At 38.9% G+C, this 21895-nt stretch overlaps 1 protein-coding gene across 4 annotated transcripts in view; it reads left to right on the forward strand.

Annotated features, from left to right (window-relative positions):
- The window catches only part of GLRA2 (glycine receptor alpha 2), a 177690-nt gene that overhangs the window by 21191 nt on the left and 134604 nt on the right, over positions 1-21895 (forward strand). For 2 of the 4 annotated variants that reach the window (XM_028522961.2, XM_036016453.1), the window contains one exon: positions 19452-19519. The exons of 1 other annotated variant lie outside the window; for it this stretch is intronic. In XM_028522961.2, coding sequence (XP_028378762.1) covers positions 19452-19519 — 68 coding nt within the window. Of the gene's footprint in view, positions 1-19451; positions 19520-19614; positions 19683-21895 lie in introns of all 4 variants that reach the window. One more of the 4 variants, XM_028522962.2, reaches the window with a different exon arrangement.

Consider the following 21895-nt stretch of genomic DNA (forward strand, 5'->3'; position numbering starts at 1 on the left):
GGTGCAGAGCTAGCATTCAGGCGCAGTCTGGTATGAGTCTACCCTGTTACCATTACTAGGACCGGAAAGGCCTACGAGGTTTGTATTGCTGTTCACCAAGTCCGTGAGTTGGACTTGTCTCCATGTCTTAATTACAGAGCCACGCTAGGGGCTGTGAGTCTCGAGAAGAAAAAGGAGGGAAGAGCCTTTGTAGCTTTTTGCCTCGGAATCTGTTTATTATTCAACTTTTCATCCATAGATTAGAGCAAATTAATCTTCCATAAATATTTGATGAATAATTAAATGAATGAGCCTCGCCGATTTCTCTCCAATCACCCAAAGGCTTTCTTCTTGGTGCGGATTGGAACTAGCTTGTAGCTCTTGGGGGCAAGCAGCCAGGAGCTGGGGAAAGGAGATGGGTCCCAGTGACTGCCACCTTTGTGGGTTACACAGTCTGTGATTATGTCTCTGACTAGTGGCATTTTGTAGTGTTTTTTTTTTTTACATCTTCTTAAAGCATGAATTTGCGACATGGTTAAATATATTCCAGGAAAATGTTGATTATGACATACCAAAAGCATGCCCTTCCATCTGGCACTTTTTCTAATCCTACAGCCTACTTCCTCGTGCCATTTACGATCTGGTTTCTGGAATGTTTTCATTCAATAGTTTCCGTCACTTGGGCATAGTGGGAGAAAATGCTCAGTCTGAGGCCCGAGGTCTGCAGTTCGGTTCTCTCCCTGATTCCTTCACAACGCATATGAAAAAGCCCAAGCTTGAAAAGGGAACAGGGGAGGGAAGGCTTTGTGTGCTGCTTGCTGTGCTAGGGTTCTTTAAGAACCAAGGAGACCGCTCTCTGAAATAACCTTTGTGGTATTTTCTTAAGCAAAGGAAGCCCTTGCTGCTCATGTGCAAAGTCGAGTTTACTTTGTAGCAAGGTACACATTAATCACGGAGTATTCAGTAGAAACACTTACACTGTGCCTAACTTGCAGGGACTTCGGGAACCTACTGAAAGCGGTAACCAATAACCCTGTTTTCTACCCATGTGTCATCTCCCTGAACAAATGAAACAGCGGCCAGAAAACAAGTCTGAGCAACACGAGGCAGCTCTCGTCTATCAAAACACGCTGCTGAATGTGGAATGACACAGCAAGGGAAGTTGCTAATGGCTACAGTAGAAGGAAGAGATGGAAAATGTGCGAGGACCCAGAGTAGAAGTGGGGTTACAGAGACCACGCATGTCTCATGATGTGCCAGGCAGTGGGTTACATGCATGATCTCATTTATTCCCTACAATATTGTTAAGTAATATCGGTACTAATTCCCCTGGTCAGATCCAGAAACTAATGCTCAGAATCCTTGCAGCTGGCACAGCTAGGAGGGGCAGAGGAGATGGCAAAATCCAGGCTATACGGTGCCTGAGCCCACACACCCACTGTGCAGGTCTTTGTGGAGGCCTGGGCGATGGTGAGGGCCAATGTTTGCAAACGCCCAGCTCATCTGACTAGATGGGGCTTTTTGAAGACTTAGTCATCAGCCCCGGCTAATCCCCAGAAAGAAGACTCTGTTAGGAAGATTCTTGCCTTATTTTACCATGGGGGACTTTCCGCCTCCAGTACCTGAGAGTTTGGGAATGGGGCCGTGTCTCATCAGAGGACTTTCTTTAGTATGATACAGCTCTGTTGTGTTTGGGATAACACACAGAATTAGAGTCTTCTTGACTCTGCAGAGGTGGCCAACCTTTTGGCGTCTCTGAGCCACAAAGAAGAGTTGTCTTGGGCCACATGTTAAATACACTGTGACATGTAATCACAAACAACTCTCATCGTGTTTTAAGCACATTTATGATTTTGTGCTAGGCCGCATTCACAGCCATCCTGGGCCACATGCGGCCTGCAGGCCATGGGTTAGACACCCCTGCTAAGAGGAACAGCTCTACTCAGCTCGCCATTAGAGACGTGCCACACAGAAACAGAGGTGGAGAGATATATTAAAATTCAGACATAGGACGGTTCCTCCACCACTTTAAAACATCTCCAACGATGAGAAGCTGGGGGGCCTATCAATTTCAGGGAGGATATGGAATAAGAAGAGCAATCATGCAGGTTCAACCCTCAACTGCTGATTACCCTTTGGCTAGTGATACGTACTTCTTATAAAACACAGCCATATCTTCCCCTCCTCTGTATGCAGAGAAACACATCAACCTCCCTACACAGGATCCCTCTTCTCCTCTCCTTTTGTCCTTTTCCTGTGCACAATCCGTTGCCACGTCTGCTATATTCCCTTAAAACATTACCCTTCCTATCACATTACATTATTGTTAGCCTAATTGATGTCTTTCTGCCATGATGGACTTGGAATTTATTGAATGCAAGGGCTATAGACCCCTTTGGCATTCCCAGCATCTTAAAGGCACCACCATCAGTGCCCACCCCACATGCCCAATCCTTCACCACGTTAGCGCATCATCCGACTTTCAAAGGCCAGCACTTGCATTTCTCTGCTCGAAGGCTTTCTCTGACCCGAGTCACCTTATCCACCCTTGCGGCGGACCAGAAGTGAAGAGGAACTAATGCCCCCTGAGGAGACTCTTGTCTAATGACTGATGGGAGTTGATGGAAAGTGCCCCAGCTCCTTCTGCCCTCAGGCAGAATAGCTCAGAAGAGGACGTCTCCCGAAGTCACTCATGGGATAGAGCTTCATTTGCCCCGAGGAGCTAACTAACTTGCTAAAGCACCTCTTCTTGGTTTCCTTCCCCACCCGCCCTGTCTCTGTTCCCCACTTTCCAACTGGCGTATTGTTCACTTCCCTAGTACACGACTTCCATTTGAAACCTCAGCTCGAAGGCAATCCAAATTAAGTGAGCAGCCAATATACAGAAGTCCCATAAATGTCCTTTTAATTAAATGGAATTACAAAGATGCATTGTATAGCATGAGGTAAGAGACATGAAAAACACCATGCCACACGAGTGCTCGAGGCTTATCCATCAAACGTGAGCGCGTGTAAACACAAGCATTACGATTTCAGGGCTACCCTCTGCAGTGGGGAAGTGGCTGTCCTAGTTGTTAGTAGAGAAGAGAGCATGTCAGGAACTCTGGCTTCTATTTTTAGATCCCTTGCTGACATAGAAAACGTCTATTTGCTAACAGTACAATAGTGACCTTCGTACCCTCAGAGAAACTGTGCAGAATGGCTAATGAGGAAACAAGTCCCCTTTTGTGGAGGCCGCGGAGGAACAGGAGAGGGAAATGGGAGCTTAGGAGCTGTGCCTCGGAAGACGCGGTGCTCTGAGATCTCTTTTGTCAGCAAAACAGCAAGTGCTGAGTTGCCCAGCGGTACAATGGCCTTCAACAGGATTTAGGTCTCTGAGCTTCCAAAATCTGGCTCTGACTCTAACACTCCCAAAGGGGCATAACTTTTTTTTAAAAAACCTCACATTCAAAGATAGTTTTTTTTTAAGGGGGTAAAATCATGACTCTCGTGCAGATGTAAAATAAATACATGGTAAGGATTTTATTTAACTCATTGACCAATGAGGGAACCAGGCAGATGGCATAAGCAGTTCAAAAGAAAGGCCGAAAAACTAGCACACATATAGATCCAGAATATCGAAATGAATGTGCAAATGGAGGCGGGACTAGTCTCTTCCAGTGTGGGAGGGAAGTCACTCGAACCGCAATGGGACAGGGCAGGCTTTGCAAGAATAAGCAAAGGATATTTTCCAGTTCTATCAGTTATACAGTTCATAGAGTTGTAAAATAGCTCCGACAGAACCAGTGTCAGATAACATGGAAAAGTGTACTAGAGACAATGCGTAGCTTTCCACTGAAGTACAATTATTCTCTACACTCATGATTGTTAGACTTAATAACACAATCCTTTGCCTATAAGATCATTTTTTTCCCTTGAGCCTATTTATACTTTTAAAATCCAGGTCTTTCTCTCAACACTGTGAGCAGAGGTGAGCCTACTGAAATGTAGGACAGAGATACAGGGCTTGAGAAAAGTGCGTCTGATCATTAAATAAAGGGGAATAGCTCAAGGTGTAGGAGGAAAATCCTTCCTTGAAAGGGGAAGGAGACGGGAAGAGAAAAGAAACAGATGGCATTTCACGCACGCTATCAAACCCAGTCCTCCCAATGAGCCTGAGAGTTTGGTAAAGATATTTCTCCTTGTATAGATGAGGAAACTGGAGGCTAGAGTGATTCACTAACCCTACAGAGGGTCACACAAGGAGTACATAGTGGAGCCCGGATTTAAATCCAGTTCACCTAGCTCTGAAGTTTAGGACTTTTTTGCATGCCTCACTGGTCAGGGACGATGTCCAGAGGGAAGGTAACAAGTAAGACATTGCCCAGCCCCCTCCTCGAGGAGAACAATTTGGTAGTAGTTTCAAATGTCCGTGTTGCAATGCTGCTCGTTGGTGACTACCATGTTTTTCTCATAATTTTATCATTCCATTGAGTGCTCTGGAAAGATAAACAGAATTCACTTCTGATTTCACAGGCTTGGATGAGACAATTGAGTTAAATGAATGAGCTTGAGAAACAATTATCCTTTGACCCTGAAGGAATGGAGACTAACTGGTGGGGTTAGAGTGCCTTGTATCGCAAGTTGCTCTGAAATGAAACGGAAATGCACAGATTTCTCTAGATGCCACTGGCACTTCCTTATGCAAGGAGGCTTATATTCAGATCAACAGGATACATTGGGCATTTATTAAATGTAATGTCTACGATGTGCTCAGTAGTATACAGAAATGCTTTGGGAAATACTACAGGGCATAAGATCTGAATCAGACCCTGTCTCTAGAGTATACTTGAAAATATTAAACACATTTGAAAAATTTAGTAAAATACCACATGATAAGGGTTATTTGTGGGCCTATGAAAGTGCCCAAAACAATGATATTCAAATGGGGAGAATCATGGAAAAACTCACTAAGTATCATTGAAACTGGACTTGGAAGGATGAGAAGATTTGAACATGGACACACTTGTATAGATGTGTGGGTTGTACCCGATGCCATTATTATAACTCCAAATGTAGCATAGTTCCTTCTTTAAAAATGATGAATGCCAAAAACTCTATTTTCAATTTGTCAAAATCTAACAAGTTGATGAACTTGTTATTCACTTTGCAATGTAATAGAGGATTCAATTAACATGAGGAAAAAGTTGTCCTTAATTCTATTTTTGTTACTTCCTAAAATGAAAGAAAATATCATTTGGGTTCACGAGGAGCTCTTAGATCTCTTCATCTCAAAACTAATTCCAAATGGCATTTAAAATTGTCTTCTTCTAACGTTACATGGGCGTTTATTATCCATCTGAAACCCAAGACAGCAAAAATCTCATGTTTTCCAGCATTTCTCCATCTGATGACATTTTATTATAGCAGAAATAGAAATATATGTAGATTCCACTTACAAATTACTCCCAATGTGAAGGTTTCCATTTAGTCTGAGATCTTTAAAATGGGAAATGAACCTTGTCACCACAAGCAAAGTGCCCTAAATCTCCCAGAACGTAAACTGCACATTTTAAGATTACTATGATCCTGCAATGAACAAAAAAAAAGTAGCAGTTCGCTTCTATTAGAAAAAGGCTTGACAAAAATGTCTTCTCCATGATGCTTGGTTGGGTCCACACTTTCCATCTCATTTGACATTTTTTGCAGAATGACTCAACGGCTTTTCAGCAAATGGTCCTGATTTTTTCTTATATTGTATTTAGTCCTTCAATTCACTCTCATTACAAATGCTAATTAGAAGACCAAGAATGTACCAGACACATCCTGGGTACTCAATAATTGTCTGTTGATATAATGACTGACTAAAGATTTATGAAAGATGGAAATGCACAGAATTCAGCAAATACTGGTAAAGGAGAAGCAAATTAAATTTTCTAATGAACGAACCCAACAAAGGAATATCAACTCAATACTACTGCCATGTTTTCACCTAAAGTATGTTTATATATTTCCTAAATCTACATGCTTTGTTGAAATATATGAGACATGACTTTCTTCTGAGAAAGTCATATGACCCCAAATATTTTACTATAATATTTAACATGATATTCACAATATGGCTGACCACAAGAATAATCTGAAGCTCATTTAAGTATTATATAACATGTAATCCATATTAAATAACCTTCCCATTCATCTTGCCATTTTTACGTCCCTTTTATAAGTTAGTGTTCTCAACCAGGGATGGTATTTTGTCCCCCAGGGGACATTTGGTAATGTCTGGACGCATTTTTGCTTGTCATAAGAGAGGCCATGGGAAGCGGGGAGCTACTGGCATCTAGTGAGTCGAGCCCAAGGAAGCTGCTCACCATCCCACCATGCACAGGGCAAGGTTCCACTACCAAGAATGATCCAGTCCCAAATGCTGATAGTCCCAAGGCTGAGGAATGCTATTTTAAATAAAGAAGCTAGAAGCAATTTTCTCAAGCCCATGATGCTACCTGGTTGTTCAGACACAAAGAATGTTTATGGAAGCAAGGAAGTTATAAAAGGTGGTTCAATCCTACTAAAACATTCTACAGAGCTGAGAGCAAAACAGAGTTATGGAGAGAAGGGAAAGGAAGTGGGATGAGGTGGGCATTGTTTCAGTAAAGATCAGTATAGGAAATGTTAGGAGATCTACCTTATAATCTCAACACTTTAGTTTACTCTATAATAAAGTATGTTTAATGATGCACCTTCTTCATAGACATATTTTGATAATCCAATGAACTTGTAATAATGATCATAACACCACCACTATTACTATAAATGAACTATAATTTATTCAGCAACTATTTGGGCTTGCCGTACATCAATACTAATTCTCACAATTAGCACCAAGGTAAGCAGCATTATTGTCATTCTACAGAAGAATTAACACACTCAGGGAGTTTCGAGTTCACATGTGGTAATAGGCAGAGCTGGTGGCAAAACCGAGTCAGACTGGTAGTCGCCCTAGGTCAAATGCATCTTCGAATAGTGTGACCCATGTCCAGGTTTTCTCAGGACAGCCCTGGTTTATGCCTGGTGTTCCTGTGTAATTATTAATAGCACCCACTTGCTCTCATAAAAGTGACTCTCCCATGTGAGATGAAGGCCTCTGCATTATTCCTTCTCTTTAAGCCATGGAGAAATCGAAAGCATGCAAAGATAGAAGCGTGCCAGCATTCTCAAAGCCCTCTGATACGGATATCAGCTGTATACATCTGTCCATTCACTCATCCTTGTGCAACAGCAATTGACAACTGGCAGCCATTAGTAGGAAGGACTCATAGAGCCGGCCAAGGGTTCTCTGTGTTGAAGGTACCTTTGGTGCTAATTAATCTCTTTGTCTGGCAATTTCATCACTTTGTCAACATGGCTGGTCCAAAGTAAATGGTTGACTGGACAATCTCACCAGGCCGCAGGATTCAGTAAATACCCAATTTCTTTCATTTTCTGAATATTCTGGTCCTTGCACAGACCTGGAGGTCAGCAACCAAACTGAATGTTATAGGACTGGTAACACCATTTTGCCCTTGGGTTGGGGGAGAAGACTCAATGATATAGAAATCATTTGTGGTGAATTTTCAAGAAGATTAAAATAGTACAATGGGTTAGTCTGTGTATCTGTTTTGAAATTATCACAATCATGACATATTTAAACACTTCCTTTATTCTTTCTGATTAGATGCCTCAAATCACCCCTCACAAAGGGAGTATCACCACGAAAAGCCATTCCCATCCCTTGCAGTCCTGCCATCCTCCAAGGCTCTCTCTTTCACGGGCATCAAAGCCCTATGCAACACAGAAAGCCATCTTACAAAACAGTGCTTCCCCATGTTTAAATAGTAAGGCTCTGACCCTTAAGTACGTATCTTCTTGCTTACCCTGTGTTTGACTTTCCCCCTTTACCTCTTGAGTTAGTGGCAAGAATCTTTCCGCTAGACAAAAACCTTTTACTAAAGGAATTTAATTTCTGTATAAAGCAAGCACATATATTTAACATTCTATTCCCATGCCAGGGCCCCTTATGAAAGCAATTGTAGTAGTTGAGGACATGTTAAATTATGTACGAGGAATAAAATGCAAAGTGAAAATGCCATTCTTGTCTCTTTGTGACAAAGGAGGGAAAACATAACATTTTCATCTTGGAACTGAAAGAATGACCTCTGCTCTCATCTTTTACCTTAAAATGGTGTTGGAAAATAACATTAACTGAGACAAAACTAATGAATAGTGACTAGTTATTTTCATATTATACAAGATCCCCTACTTTCTTCCCCTAATGCTTATTTTTTAAATCTTTACTGCAGTCCTAATTTAAATTGTTTTCCAGCTATTGAGCTATAATTGGCATACACATTGTCTAAGTTTAAGGTGTACAATGTGTTGATTAATATGCTTATATATTGCAAAATAATTACCGCCATAGTTCTAATATTGCAAAATGATTACCATGGTAACACCTCCATCACGTCCCATAGTTATAATTTCTTTTCATGGTGAGAATATTTAAGATCTGCTCACTCAGCAACTTTCCAGTACACAATATAGTATTGTTAACTACCATCACCATAACTTACTCTTCTTATAACCAGAAGTTTATACGCCTTCAACCAACATTTCCCTCACCCCCACCACTCTCAGTTTCTTCCAGTTTGGCTTTTGTAGATTCCACAAATAAGCGTTATCATGCAATATTTGTCTCTGATGCTTATATTTAAATTGAATCCATCATGAAGCTTTTAAGAATAATATTTATTTTTAACTTCAAAGCTTTGATATATACATATATGTATGTACATATATGCTTATTTTTTTTAGGTTTCACCATTTAAAAAATTTTTTTAGAGATTTTATTTATTTACTTTTAGGGAGAGGATGAGAGGGAGAAAGGGAGGGAGAGAAACATCAATGTGTGGTTGCCTCTCATGTGCCCCCTACTGGGGACCTGGCCCACAACCCAGGCATGTGTCCTGACTGGGAATTGAACTGGCAACGCTTTGGTTCACAGGCTGGCACTCAATTCACTGAGCCACACCAGCCAGGGCCATATATGTGTGTACGTGTGTGTGTGTGTGTGTGTGCGCATATGTTTATTTTGAAAGTCGCTATGAATAATAGATAACATATTCATTATCATGGTAGAAGTTACAGAAATTGGTGCAGGTTTTAAATATGCAAGATACTGAATGTCCCGCCCTGACCTGCATACCTCAGTTGGTTGAGCGTTGTCCCACAAGACAAAGGGTGGCTGGTTTAATTCCTGGTCAGGGTGCATGCCTGGGTTGTGGGGTAGGTCCTCAGTTGGGGCATGCGCAAGGGGCAACCAATTGATGTTTCTCTCTCACATCAACATTTCTCTCCCTCTCCTCCCTCCCTTCCCCTCTCTCCCTAAAAATAAATAATAATCTTTTTAAAAAAGATACTGAATGCTCTTACCATCGATTCATTGTATGAGCAATGACTGAGTCAAACATGTTAAGTATTTATTGTGCACATGCTCTGGCCTGGTCCCATTTCGCTTACATACTGCACCCTACCTCTTGTGATAACTCAGTGGTCAGAATCAAACTTGATGGTGTTCACTTGGGCCCACTATAGTACAGCTGGCCCAATGACATCATTTAACACCCAACCTTTCTACTAAAGTCTATTTTGTTCATGCCACAAAGCGTAACACCAAAACTCACTGTAGATAGTCCACTATCCTCCTCCGTGTCCATGGCTGGTCCTCACTTCCAGGTATGGAAAGGTCATGGAATTCCAAAATAATTTTGGTGTTCTCTGACCTCCTACTCTGAGAGTCAACAGCAGAGCTGGGCAAACTTGGTCCACAGGCCAAATCCAGTCCACCAGCTGTTCAGTGAATAAATTTTCACTGGAACACAGTCATTTGTTTGCATACTGTCTATGGCTCTTTTCTCTACAAAGACAGAATTGGGTAGCTGTGACAGAGATCTTGTGGCCCTTCATGAAAAATGTTGCTGAGCCATCATTTAGGGCACTGACTTTTTAAGAGAACACATCCAGGAATTAATACATTTGTCACACTTGATTCCTAGCAAAGCTTTTTATTTACATCCCAGAGTTATACATCTAGACTATGAGATCATTACATAAATTTAATCTTAGACAAATAAATCCAAAAGGTTAAACTGATCTTTACTGATTCTTTGTTCATCTTCCATTACTTCTCACCTACCCTACAGCCTTCAATAAAACATTCCTTCCTTGGCAGGAGCACAGGGTTTTATAATAACCTCTAATTGCCTTCAGCCATATTCATAGTTCCATTTTATCACCTAACAAATTTATTGTCCAACAAGAATGTGTTAATTGAATTAATAATGTGGATCAGCATTTTCAAAACCATGTTTTGCAGAGTGCCTACCACCTTTGTAATGTGCTCCATGGAAAGGATGGTCTATTAAAAAATCTCTTAGCGTCAAACAAATTAGGGAAAAACAACACATACTATGTTCTCCCCCTCAGAAGCACCATAATTCTCATAAGTGTATTAAAGTTTTGGGGGAGGAGAAGGTTGACATCAACAAAATAGCAGAGCAGGCAGCTCTAAGCTCTTGTCTCCCCCACAGAAACATCAAACAGCAAGTACAAGCTGTCAGAACTAACTTGGTTAGAGCTCTGGAAAATAGTCAAAAGCTTATGGTAATCAAGGGACTACTGAATCAAGAAAAAGCCAACTTCACAATGGTAGGAAAGTTTTGAGGCGATCTTTCCTGCCCTTGTCCCACCTTTTTTCAGCAGTGGTTTCGGTTTTGAATCAGTGGCAGCCTACATTCTCAGTGTGAAACCCTGGTCCTTGGTTCTGAAGAGGGCAGAAAAACAATTATTCACTAATTTTGTTTGTCTATTCTAACATCTCTGTGCTACCAGAAGGACTGACGTAAGGCACTTGTGTTAGTTTGCTCAGGCTGCCATAAGAACATGCCACAGACTGGGTAGCTTAAATAACAGGAATTTACTTTCTTACGGTTCTGGAGACTACAAGCCCAAGATCCAAGTGTCAGATCCAGTCCACCTGAAAACTATCTCCCTGACTTGCAGATTGCCACCTTTCCTTTTATTACTTTTTTTAGATATTTAAATAGATTTTAGAGAGAAGAAGAAGAAAGAAAGAGAGAGGAACATCTATGTAAGAGAGAAACGCTGATTGGTTGCCTTCCACAGGAGCCCAACTGGGGATCAATCCCACAACCTATGTATGTGCCGTGACTGGGAATCAAACCCATGTCCCTTTGGTGTCTGGGACGATTGACCCACCTGGCCAGGGCAGACTGCTACCTTTTCACTGTCTCCTCACATGATCTCTCCCTTGGGCACACATATCCCTGGTGTTTCTTTTCTTCTCTCCTATGAGGACACCATTTGTATCAGATTAGAGCCTACCCCCATGACCTCATTTAGTCCTAGTTACCTCTTTAAAAACCTTCTTTCCAAATATTGGTTACATTTTGAGTTGGTGGGGCTTAGGACTTCAGTATATGAATTTGGGGGACACAATTCAGCCCATAACAGTGCTCATCTCTGTTCCACCTAACTTAAAACTCAGGATGGAAAAGCAGTAGGCATTGATCAGAAACAATGCAAACAAAACCCACAAAAAATCTTCATAAGCCTCGGGCAAAAGACTACAGTTGAAATATGCAATAGACCATCTAAATCCTGAGAGAAAAAGCTAAGGAGAATTTCTTAGGGAAATTAGGTAATTCAAAATCAATCATGTATGCAGGGATATTTAGAAAATGATATTCATTCTCAAGGCAAGATGCATGCATGCTCAGAAAATATCTGAGTGGATCCTAGGATTTCATCTTAGGGTGATCCCTAGGTAAGTTTAAGACTGGCTAAGTGTTGAAGGAATGCCCCAGCACAGAGATGATCTGAAAACACTGGGCAAGGTGTCCTTTGTGTGTTTAGTTTGTTCATTGATATTTTAGCTCTTGGTGTTCAAGAAAAATCTCTTTGTAAACCCTAGCTCAACACAAGGTGAGGAACACAGACTGCAATGGCCATACATAGGCAGGAATTTAGTCTTTGCAAAAATAGTTTGGGAAAGTCACTAAACAGATGTCCTCCTATAGTTTTCAACAATCAAAACACATCCAACAAACTCTGGGGAAGGGAGAGAATCTGATTTCCAGAGTTAACACATTATAATATTCAAGTATCCAATTATTAACAAAATTCATGAACATACAAAAAAACCCAGAAAAGTATGTCCCATTCTAAGGAAGCAAATAAATTGACAGAAATCATACCTGAGGAAGCCCAGATATTAGATTTAGTAGACAAAGCCTTTGAAACAACTGTCTTAAATATACTTAAAGATATAAAGGAAAATAAGGACAAAGAATGAAGGGAAATCAGTAATGTATGAATAAAATGAGAATATCAACAAAGAGATAGAAATGATCTAAAAGAACCCAAAAGAAATTCTGGCACTAAAAATTATAACAACAAAAATGGAAAATCCCCTAGAAGAGTTGAACAATAGATTTGAGTAGGCAGAAGAATTGGTGAACTTGAAGATAAGACAATTGAGTTATTAAGTCTGGAGAACATAAACTAAAAAGGATAAAGAAAGCTAAACAGAGCCTAAAGGACCAATGCTATACCATCAAATGGACCATCATATACATTCTGGGAGTCCCAGAAACAGGAGAGAGAAAGAAGTGGAAGGAATATTTGAATAGAATATTTGCAGACATAATTGCTTCCCAAATTTGATTAAATCAATAAATCTATAAATCCAATAATATCAATGAACTCCAATTAGGAAAACCCAAGGAGGTTCACACTGAGAATCTTTATAATCAAACTGTTGAAAGCCAATGTCAATGAGAGAATGTTTAAAACAGTAAAAGAAAAGCGGCTCATTACCTACATGGGATCCCCAATAAGATCTTTAGTTGATTTCTCGGTAGAAACCTTGAAAGTCAGATGGCAGTGAGTTATGTTTAAAGTGCTGAAAGACTTTTTTTTTGAAAAAATTTTTAAAAACCTGTCACTAAGAGTTTATATCCAGCAAAACTGTCTTTCACAAATGAAGGAGAAATGAAAACATTCCCAGGTGAAAAAGGCTGACAGAGGTCACTACCACTGGACCTGCCCTACAAGAAATGATAAAAGGAGTCCTTGAGGTTGAAACAAAAGTGTGCTAGACAGTAACTCAAAGCCTAAGAAAGAAACAAAGAACTCTGGTAAAACTAAATACACTGGCAAATATAAGAACACTATTATTGTGTTTTTGGTTTATAACTCCACTTTTTATCTCCTACAAAATATAAAAGACAAATACATTTAAAAATTTATTTATCTATGCTATCAAGCACACAATGGAAAAACATACAATTTGTAAAACCAACATAATGAGAGAAGACTAGCTGTTTAGGAGTGGAGTTTCCATATGTAGTTGGTATCAATTCAAAGTAGATTGTTACCAATTTAGGGTGTTAAATGTAATCCCCATGGGAACTACAAAGAAAATAAAGTATACAATAAAGGAAATGATGGAGAATCAAAATGGTTTGCTGCAAAAAAAATCAACTAAACAAAAAAGAGGGTAGTGATAGAGAAAATGAGAGACAAAAAAGCTGTAAAATATACAAGAGATCAAATACCAAATGGGAGAAGTAAGTCATTCCTTATCAGCAATTACCTTAAATGTAAACATACTGAGCTCCCTGATCAAAAGACAGAGATTAAAAGAATGGATAAAACAAACTACAATTTAACCATATGCTATCCTAGAAAGACTCAATTTAGATCCAAAGACACAAGCAGAGTGACAGTGAAAGGATAGAAATATATATTCTATATATGTAAATAGTAACCAAAAGAGAGCTGAGGTGGCTATACTAACATCAGACACAATAGACTTGAAGTCAAAATTTCTTAAAAGATCAGTTAGCTGTCCCTAGCCAAGTACAATCACAGACTTTCCAGAGAGATGTGGTTGAACAATTCATCTGACAGGTTTTGCTTTCTACAATCCTCTGCTATGTCTGTGCCTATGTCTTTGTATCTGTCTTCAACACAAGCCAGAGCAGATGAATATATACTATGGGTCAATCACCCACATTAACTGGAAAAGCAAACCTGACAGTATGTGTCTACTTCAATAAAGAAAAATATTTAAAGGCAGAAATCTCTTTTAAAAAGACAAAGAAGGATATTATATTATCGATAAAATGGTCAAAACACCAAGATGATATAACAATTCTAAAAATATATACACCAAACAACAAAGATCCAAAATATATGAAGCAAATTTTGACAGAATTGATGGGAGAAATAATACTACTACAATAATAGCTGAAACCTTTAATATACCATTTTCAATAATGAATAGAATATCTATAGAGATCATTAAGAAAAAAGAGAGCATAAACAATACTATAAATCAACCAGATCTAACAAACCTTATACAGAATATTCTGCCCAATAACAGCAAAATACACATTCTTCTCAAGTGCACATGGAACATTCTCCAGGATAAACCATATTTTGGGCTGCAAGACAAATCTTAACAAATTTTAAAAGATTAAAATAATAAAAATATCTTTTCCAAGCATAGTGGAAAGAAGCTAAATACCAACAATAAACAGAAAACCAGGAAATTCAAATATTTGGAAATTAGCACACTGTTAAATAACAAATAGGTCAAAGAAGAAATTACAAGGTAATTAGAGATGAATAAAAACAAAAATACAACATACCAAAACTTATAGGATGCAGTAAATGCAGTGTTCAGAGCAAAATTTAAACTGTAAATGTCTTCCTTAAAAAAGAAGATCTCAAATCTCAAATCAATAAACTAATATTACAAGTTGAGTCATTAGTAAAAAAAGAGAAAACTAACCCTGAAGTTCTCAGAGGAAGTAAATAATAAAGCTTAGTGTGTAGAAACATAAAAAGAAAATAGAAAAGTAATTAGAGAATCAACAAAACTGAAACCTCTTTTATTTATTTATTTATTTATTTATTTTTAAAGATTTCATTTACTTTATTTTTACTCAGAGAGATGAAGGGGGGAGAAAGGGAGAGAGAGAAACATCAATGTGTGGTTGCCTCTTGAGTGCCTCCACTGGGGACCTGGCCCACAACCCAGGCAATATGCCCTGACTGGGAAGCAAACCAGCAACTCTTTGGTTCATAGGCTGGTGCTCTATCCACTGAACCACACCAGCCAGGACTGATTCTTTTAAAAGATGAAAAAATTACAAACCTTCAGCTAGATTAAGAGAGAAAAAAGAGAAGATTCAACTAAAATCAGGAATGAAAGTAGAGACATTACTACTGATATACAGAAATAAAAAGAATCATAAAAGGTTATAAACAAATTAGATAACCTAGGTGAAATAAACAGATACCTAGAAACACACAAATTACCTAAAGTGACGAAAGATTAAATAGGAAACTTTAACAGACCTGGAGCAAGTAAAGAGTTTGAATGAGTCATCAAAAACCTTGGAACAGAGAAAAGCTCAGGACCCAAGGGCTTCACTGGTAAATTCTTCCAAACATTAAAGTGAAAATTACCACAGATCTTTCTCAAACTTTTCCAATAAATAAAAGAGGAAAGAATTTCCCAACTCATTCTATGAGGCCAACATTACCCTGATATCAAAGCCAGACCAAGACACCACAAGAAAAGAAAATCACAGGCCAGTATCCTTTATAAATATAGATGCAAAAGTCTTAAACAAAATGTTAGCAAAACGAATCCATTGGCATAGTAAAAGAATCATTCACCGTGACCAACTGGGATTTATCCCGAGAATACAAAGGTGGTTCAATATAATAAAATCAAAGTAATGCACAACAATAATAGAATGAAGAAAAGAAGACACATGATCATCTCAATAGAGGCAGAAAAATCAGTCCTCAAAGTCTAATACCCTTTCACAATAGAGAAAAGAACACTACTCAGAAAACTAGGAATATAAGGAGACTTCTTCAACATGGTAAAGAGCACTTATGAAAAATTCAGAGCTCACAACATGATCCAACTATGCCATCTGCAGACAGCATAATCCAGGGTAAAAGAGTAAATGTTTTCTCCCTAAGATCAGAAACAAGATAAGGATGCCTGCTTTTACCACTATTATTCAACAGTGTTATTGGAAGTATTATCCAGAGCAATTAGACACAGAAATCAAAAAGCATCCACATTTGAAAGGAAGAAGTAAAACTATATTTGCAGATGACATGGTCCTCTATATTGAAAACCCCAAATAATCCAGGAGAAAATTACTAGAACTAATAAACAAATTTAGGAAAATTGAAACATACAAAATCAACACATAAAAGTCAGTTGTGTTTCTGCACAACTGCAATGGACACTCTGAAAGAGATTAAGAAAAATTCCATTTACAATAACATCTACAAGAATAAAATACCTGAGAATAAATTAAACCAAAGAGGTGAAAAATCTGTAGCTTCTATCATTAGGATAATTCTGTTGGCCTCGACACTTGACCCTTGTAGTTCAAAAATAAATAAAAAAGTGTCCCTAACGTTATGCAATTTCTGCCTTTTACAAACTCTGTGACCACCATTGTGTCTCATTTTCCTTATCTATAAGGTGGGAGACACGGTAACACCTAACTGCTGAAGAATGAAATAAGGCGCTTACTGGTAGGCAGTGAAGTTTTCATATGTCAGCTCATATTTATATGCATGTGCTAATACCACATCAAAAAAAAAACGTACTTTTTTCTCTTGGTTTTACATCTAAATGCAAACGAACCTTGAGACAATGTCCAAGATTGAAGAGGTAAGATGTGAAGAAGAACATTATCCCAGAAATGTACAGACCAATGGAAAATGCCATGGTTGGTTGTTCAGAGGGGAGACAAGATACTGTGTAATGAATGCAGTGCAGCAAAGTGGTTGAAAGTTTAGGTTATGGGGATCAGAATGATGACACACTGAGTTTCTGCTTTTCTAAGTACTGTGGCAGGAGTTTAAACAAGTTACTTAACCTCTCTAACCCCCAGTTCCCTCATTTGAAAACATTTACTGGAGCAGTAGAAAAATTCCTCTTTTGTAAGGATTAAGGTAGATAATTTTTTTTAAAGGTTAAAGAGAGAATCTTTTTTTTAAAGATTTTATTTTTATTTATTTTTAGGGAGATAGATACAGAGAGAGAGAGAGAGAGAGAGAGAGAGACATCAATGTGTGGTTGCTGGGGGTTATGGCCTGCAACCCAGGCATGTACCCTGGCTGGGAATTGAACCTGGGACACTTTGGTTCCCAGCCCGCACTCAATCCACTGAGCTATGCCAGCCAGGGCTGGTAGATAATTTTTTAATATGCTTAGTACAGTGCATCAATATGTGGTACATTAAAGAATATTTTGAGTTCTGCCCTGGCTAGTGTGGCTCAGTGGACTGAGTGTCGGCCTGTGAACCAAAGGGTCGCTGGTTCGATTCCCAATCAGGGCACATGCCTGGGTTGCAGGCCCGGTCCTCCCCCCACCCCAGTAGAGGGCACTCAAGAGGCAACCGCACATTGATGTTAAAAAAATATATTTTGAGTTCCAGCAATATACTCACACTGCCATTTACTGGGAAGGATAAAAATGAGTGTATGATGGTATGACCCAGCATTCTAGATGCTTCCAAGTCAGTTGGGGAGGCCAGACAAAGAGAAACTGTATAGTACAAGACAATCTTCCTGGTAAGATGACATTTCCATTTTTCCTGTTTCTTTCCCCTATTATTCATTTTCTGTATATCTTACATATAAAAATTCACAAAAGTTTTCCATCCTGAATTGGACTACTGAAAAGAAAATATTTTATTGTAAGAAGAACGAAAAAGCAAACATACACAATTTCTCATAATTGGCCTCTACCTTGTATACATTTTTCTTATTAGCAGAAAAAAATAGTGGTTATAGAATAGAATTTTATGGCCAAGAAAGAGACGCATTTTTTGTTTTGCTTTGAGTAACCAAAAACAGCAAACAACATCAAGCGGAGTAGGAAGTGACCATGGAGAAGCCATCTTGGCAGATTCGGAAATAAGAGGGGAGGTACAAGACTTGAAGGCTGAAACATGTTTCAGTAATATAGTGGTACCGTGATTCCATGTCTGCAAACATTTCTTCAAATAAACACATTTATCAGAAAAGTTAGTTATGCTAAAAAGAAAAACAGCATAACACATCTCTTTGACTAAAACTCTTTACTCCTTCTTTCACCAAAAGTCCTTGCCTGGGGATTTAAATGAGCTGTTCACCCCAAGTTTCCTTTCCTTGTTTTGAGAACCTCACGTGGACTTGCAGAGTTTAAAGACATGGTGCTCACATGCCACCACAGCTGTGTTTTACCGTGAACTTTAGAGGGAGGGCCTAAGCCAAACTCCTGCTCATTCACATCCTACAGGCTTGTTGGGTACAGAGAGCCAATGGCTGTAGCTTGCACCAGGTTGCTGAGCCCTTTTTTGCGTGGAGACAGGCAAACTTACACCAGGGAAAGCAAAGGTGATTTATGGTACATTCTTATCTCAGAAAACATCTGGGGGAAACTACACGAGGGTGATGAACATATTCCCCAGCAAAACGTGAAACTGAAAACCATCAGAGAGTGATTTATCTATTGTCAAAGAGCCAAGAATCTGTGGCCACACCCCCTGAACACACCTGATCTCATCTGATCCCTGAAACTAAGCAGAGTCTGGCCTGGTTAGTGGTTGAATGGAAGCCAAAGGGCAAGGGAGAAGACAGCTAGTTCCTGGGTCTCTGGAGAAAAAAATAGGCTTTTTGTTAGAAGCACATCTAGCGTTAATAACCCTTGCTTCCCATTATATTCACTGAGGCAACCATCTGGACATTAATTAACATCTCCGTGTTTTCTTCTTCAAATGAGCTAATTTTCTTTGTTTTTGTATTTCTGTACATCATTTTTTCATTGGGGAGGGGGGGTCGAAAAATCATAGGGTAAATTCAGAGGTATGGAGAGAACCAAACTAGACCACTCTACTGATTTCAAGGGTGTTATGAGAAAGGAGGCGAATGTTCCTAAGCCCACCCACAGTTCAAACTTCAGCTCTATTTAAATTCATGACCTAGGCTACGTTATCACTGTGGGTGCCCACTGTCAACACCCACAGTGTTGCTGAGCCTATAGTCAGAGAAATCCACCCACTCAAAAGGCTATTTTGATAGTGACTATTGACAATGAATTCAGTCGAAGAGTCTTCAGCTTATATTTTCCAAGTCCAAAAGTCCTCAGGGTAAGTTATCACTGCTTAACTGTCATTATTTGAAATACCAGTGGGAATATTATCACTGTAAGCCTCTGGGTAAAATGTATTTTTTGCAATCTCACCATCATTTTCATTTTGTTTACATCTCTAGTCATTTGCACAGATGTTGATGAAGCTGTATTTTTGCTTCAATGTCTATTGCAATATTCTTATTGCATTCTGCAGGTCCTCCAGTAAACGTTACTTGCAATATTTTTATCAACAGTTTTGGATCAGTCACAGAAACCACCATGGTAAGTGCTACAATGCCGCTGGCAAGAGAAAAACTTGACTTGACCGTGCCATGAACACAACCTGTCCAATTTTCTATTTATTGTTCAACTTGCAGGGCCTCCTGTAAATGTTACCTGCAACATATTTATCAACAGCTTTGGGTCAATAGCAGAAACTACAATGGTGAGTGGGAGTGAGCATTGAAGCCATGGTGTGAAGGAATGGGATATGGGGTTAAAGAACACCGCTGTACATTTGCGGGGCATTTACTGAGTGCCAATTTCCAAGTCCACCCACCTCTAGAGGGCAATTATTTATACTTTAGCACTTTAGAAAGTCATTAGTCAGGTGTTCGTTACTTACAACTCAATAATCTTTTATCTATCTTTTATCCATCATGCTTGATGTTTGGTTAGATTTAGGTAAAATGATCAGTAATAAGCATGGTGTACAGTGAAAGGTGTTTAAATATTTGCATCTCCAATGTTGCAGAAATATAAGTTTCAAAGTTTGGGAAATGTTTTTTATAGCCAGTCTTTTTCATATAATGTAGGTTTTCATATACATAGTCAAGCCTCATATATGCAACATTTAAGATACTGTATTTTGCAGTGCATAATGCACACGTTTTTGTCTGAAAATTTGAGGGAAGAATAAAGAGGCACATTATATATGGGTAATACTAATTCCATATCTTTATTAATGGCTTTAATTCTTTTATTGATGCTTATGCATTAGAAGTGTAACTCTAGAAAACAATAATGATATTCATATGCAAAACAATACCCTGGAATACAATAATCAGTTTGCTTTCTACGTGTAAATAAATAAATAATTGGATTAAAAAATTAAAGTGTAAGATTTTCTTTTCTGAAAGTTTGGGACAAAAACATGGATGCGTACTATACACGGCAAAATACAGTAATATGCCAAGGGGCTGCCTTCACACTAAACACACACAGGATTTTGTTGGCAATAGGAAGTAGCCCCAAATCCATAGCAATGACATCGCATGCATTGCTTTTTTACAAAAAAACGTAACATAAACATAACACTATTAAAAGCTCATCACGATGTACAGGTCAACACGTTTGACATGCATGAAAAAGACTTTAGACACTATAAAACTCAACAGATGTCACGGCGATGGTGCTGCCTTGCCACAGCCTGTTCGATCAGGGGCCTTGCAGTCCTCAGCTAGAGCGTGGACACTGCATCTTGGGTGAAACCTTTTCTTTGTCCCCATACAACTTCTTTTCTGCCCTAAGTCAATTGACTGCTTTTAATTTTCATGACTATTAACCTATACAGCCATCTTATTGGATGAGATCAAAATAAAATATGGTTGAGCTTGACCAAGTACTAGGATGGCTGATGGCCTGGAAACACCCAAGGAATGAAACAATGAGTGTAATGTCACCGAGTTGTAAAACACAGTGTTCCCCTGTTTTTAGTTAGTTTTTCTTTCTTTATTTTTGTTAGGCTTTTAATTTGATTCCCAAACAGTTCATCAGGGAACAGCATGGAGTTCCCTGTTTTTTTAAATTAATTTTCTCCTTTAGGCTACCAGAATCATGTCTCACAAATTACTGTACTTTTTGGTATCCTTGATTCCAGAAAGAAATCATTTATCTCTCACCACTTTTTTCCATTGTCAAAATTAGGTAAAATGCAACCACACTACCCATTGTGATATTATTCTGGCACAGCACTGTCCAGAAATGAGACTTCTGGGGCTTTGACAGGATGTAGAATATTCATCATTTTCCCCAAATAAGATAGGCTTGATAGGGTTTTTTACTGACTCATAAGAAAGATGGACATGAAAGAATAATGAAACTCTGAGGTTGGCACTCAGTTTCTGCCCCTCCTCTCTTGGTCTTATCCTGATAAATCTTCCAAGAGCCCAAATCACTGTCACCAGCTTTACACGATGGCATTCAATGATAATATTTGCACGACCTGATGCTGATTGCATTAATTACTCTCCTAAGTTGCTTTGATTAAATTTCCTCATTGCATTTTACCCTCAATCAGAAATGGAAATGCGCACCTTTTTGATGCTCATTAATGCAAAAAAAAAAAAAAAGCTTAATATTGAAGGAGATGAAAATGGAAGCTGGGGATGTCCTTCTTTTCCAGCGTCTTTAACAGCTACTGAAGGTGCTTAATAAATGGGCTGCTTTGGTGCTTCCTGGTCACTAAGGTGCTCTGTGTCATGTTTCCTGGGAGGAAATTTGGAAATCATCACTCAAGTGTAATGTCCATGGCCTGTCTCTTCTGCTGTATGAGACACATTGAATTGCAGGGTCAGAAGAGTAATGTGTATCGTGGTTCTACTTCTTAGCTCTTGGTATAATGACAAACTTCATTTGGTGTTTTCAAAGTTCCTTTAT

Source organism: Phyllostomus discolor, chromosome X (genome assembly GCF_004126475.2).
Source record: "Phyllostomus discolor isolate MPI-MPIP mPhyDis1 chromosome X, mPhyDis1.pri.v3, whole genome shotgun sequence".
Classification (NCBI taxonomy): domain Eukaryota; kingdom Metazoa; phylum Chordata; class Mammalia; order Chiroptera; family Phyllostomidae; genus Phyllostomus; species Phyllostomus discolor.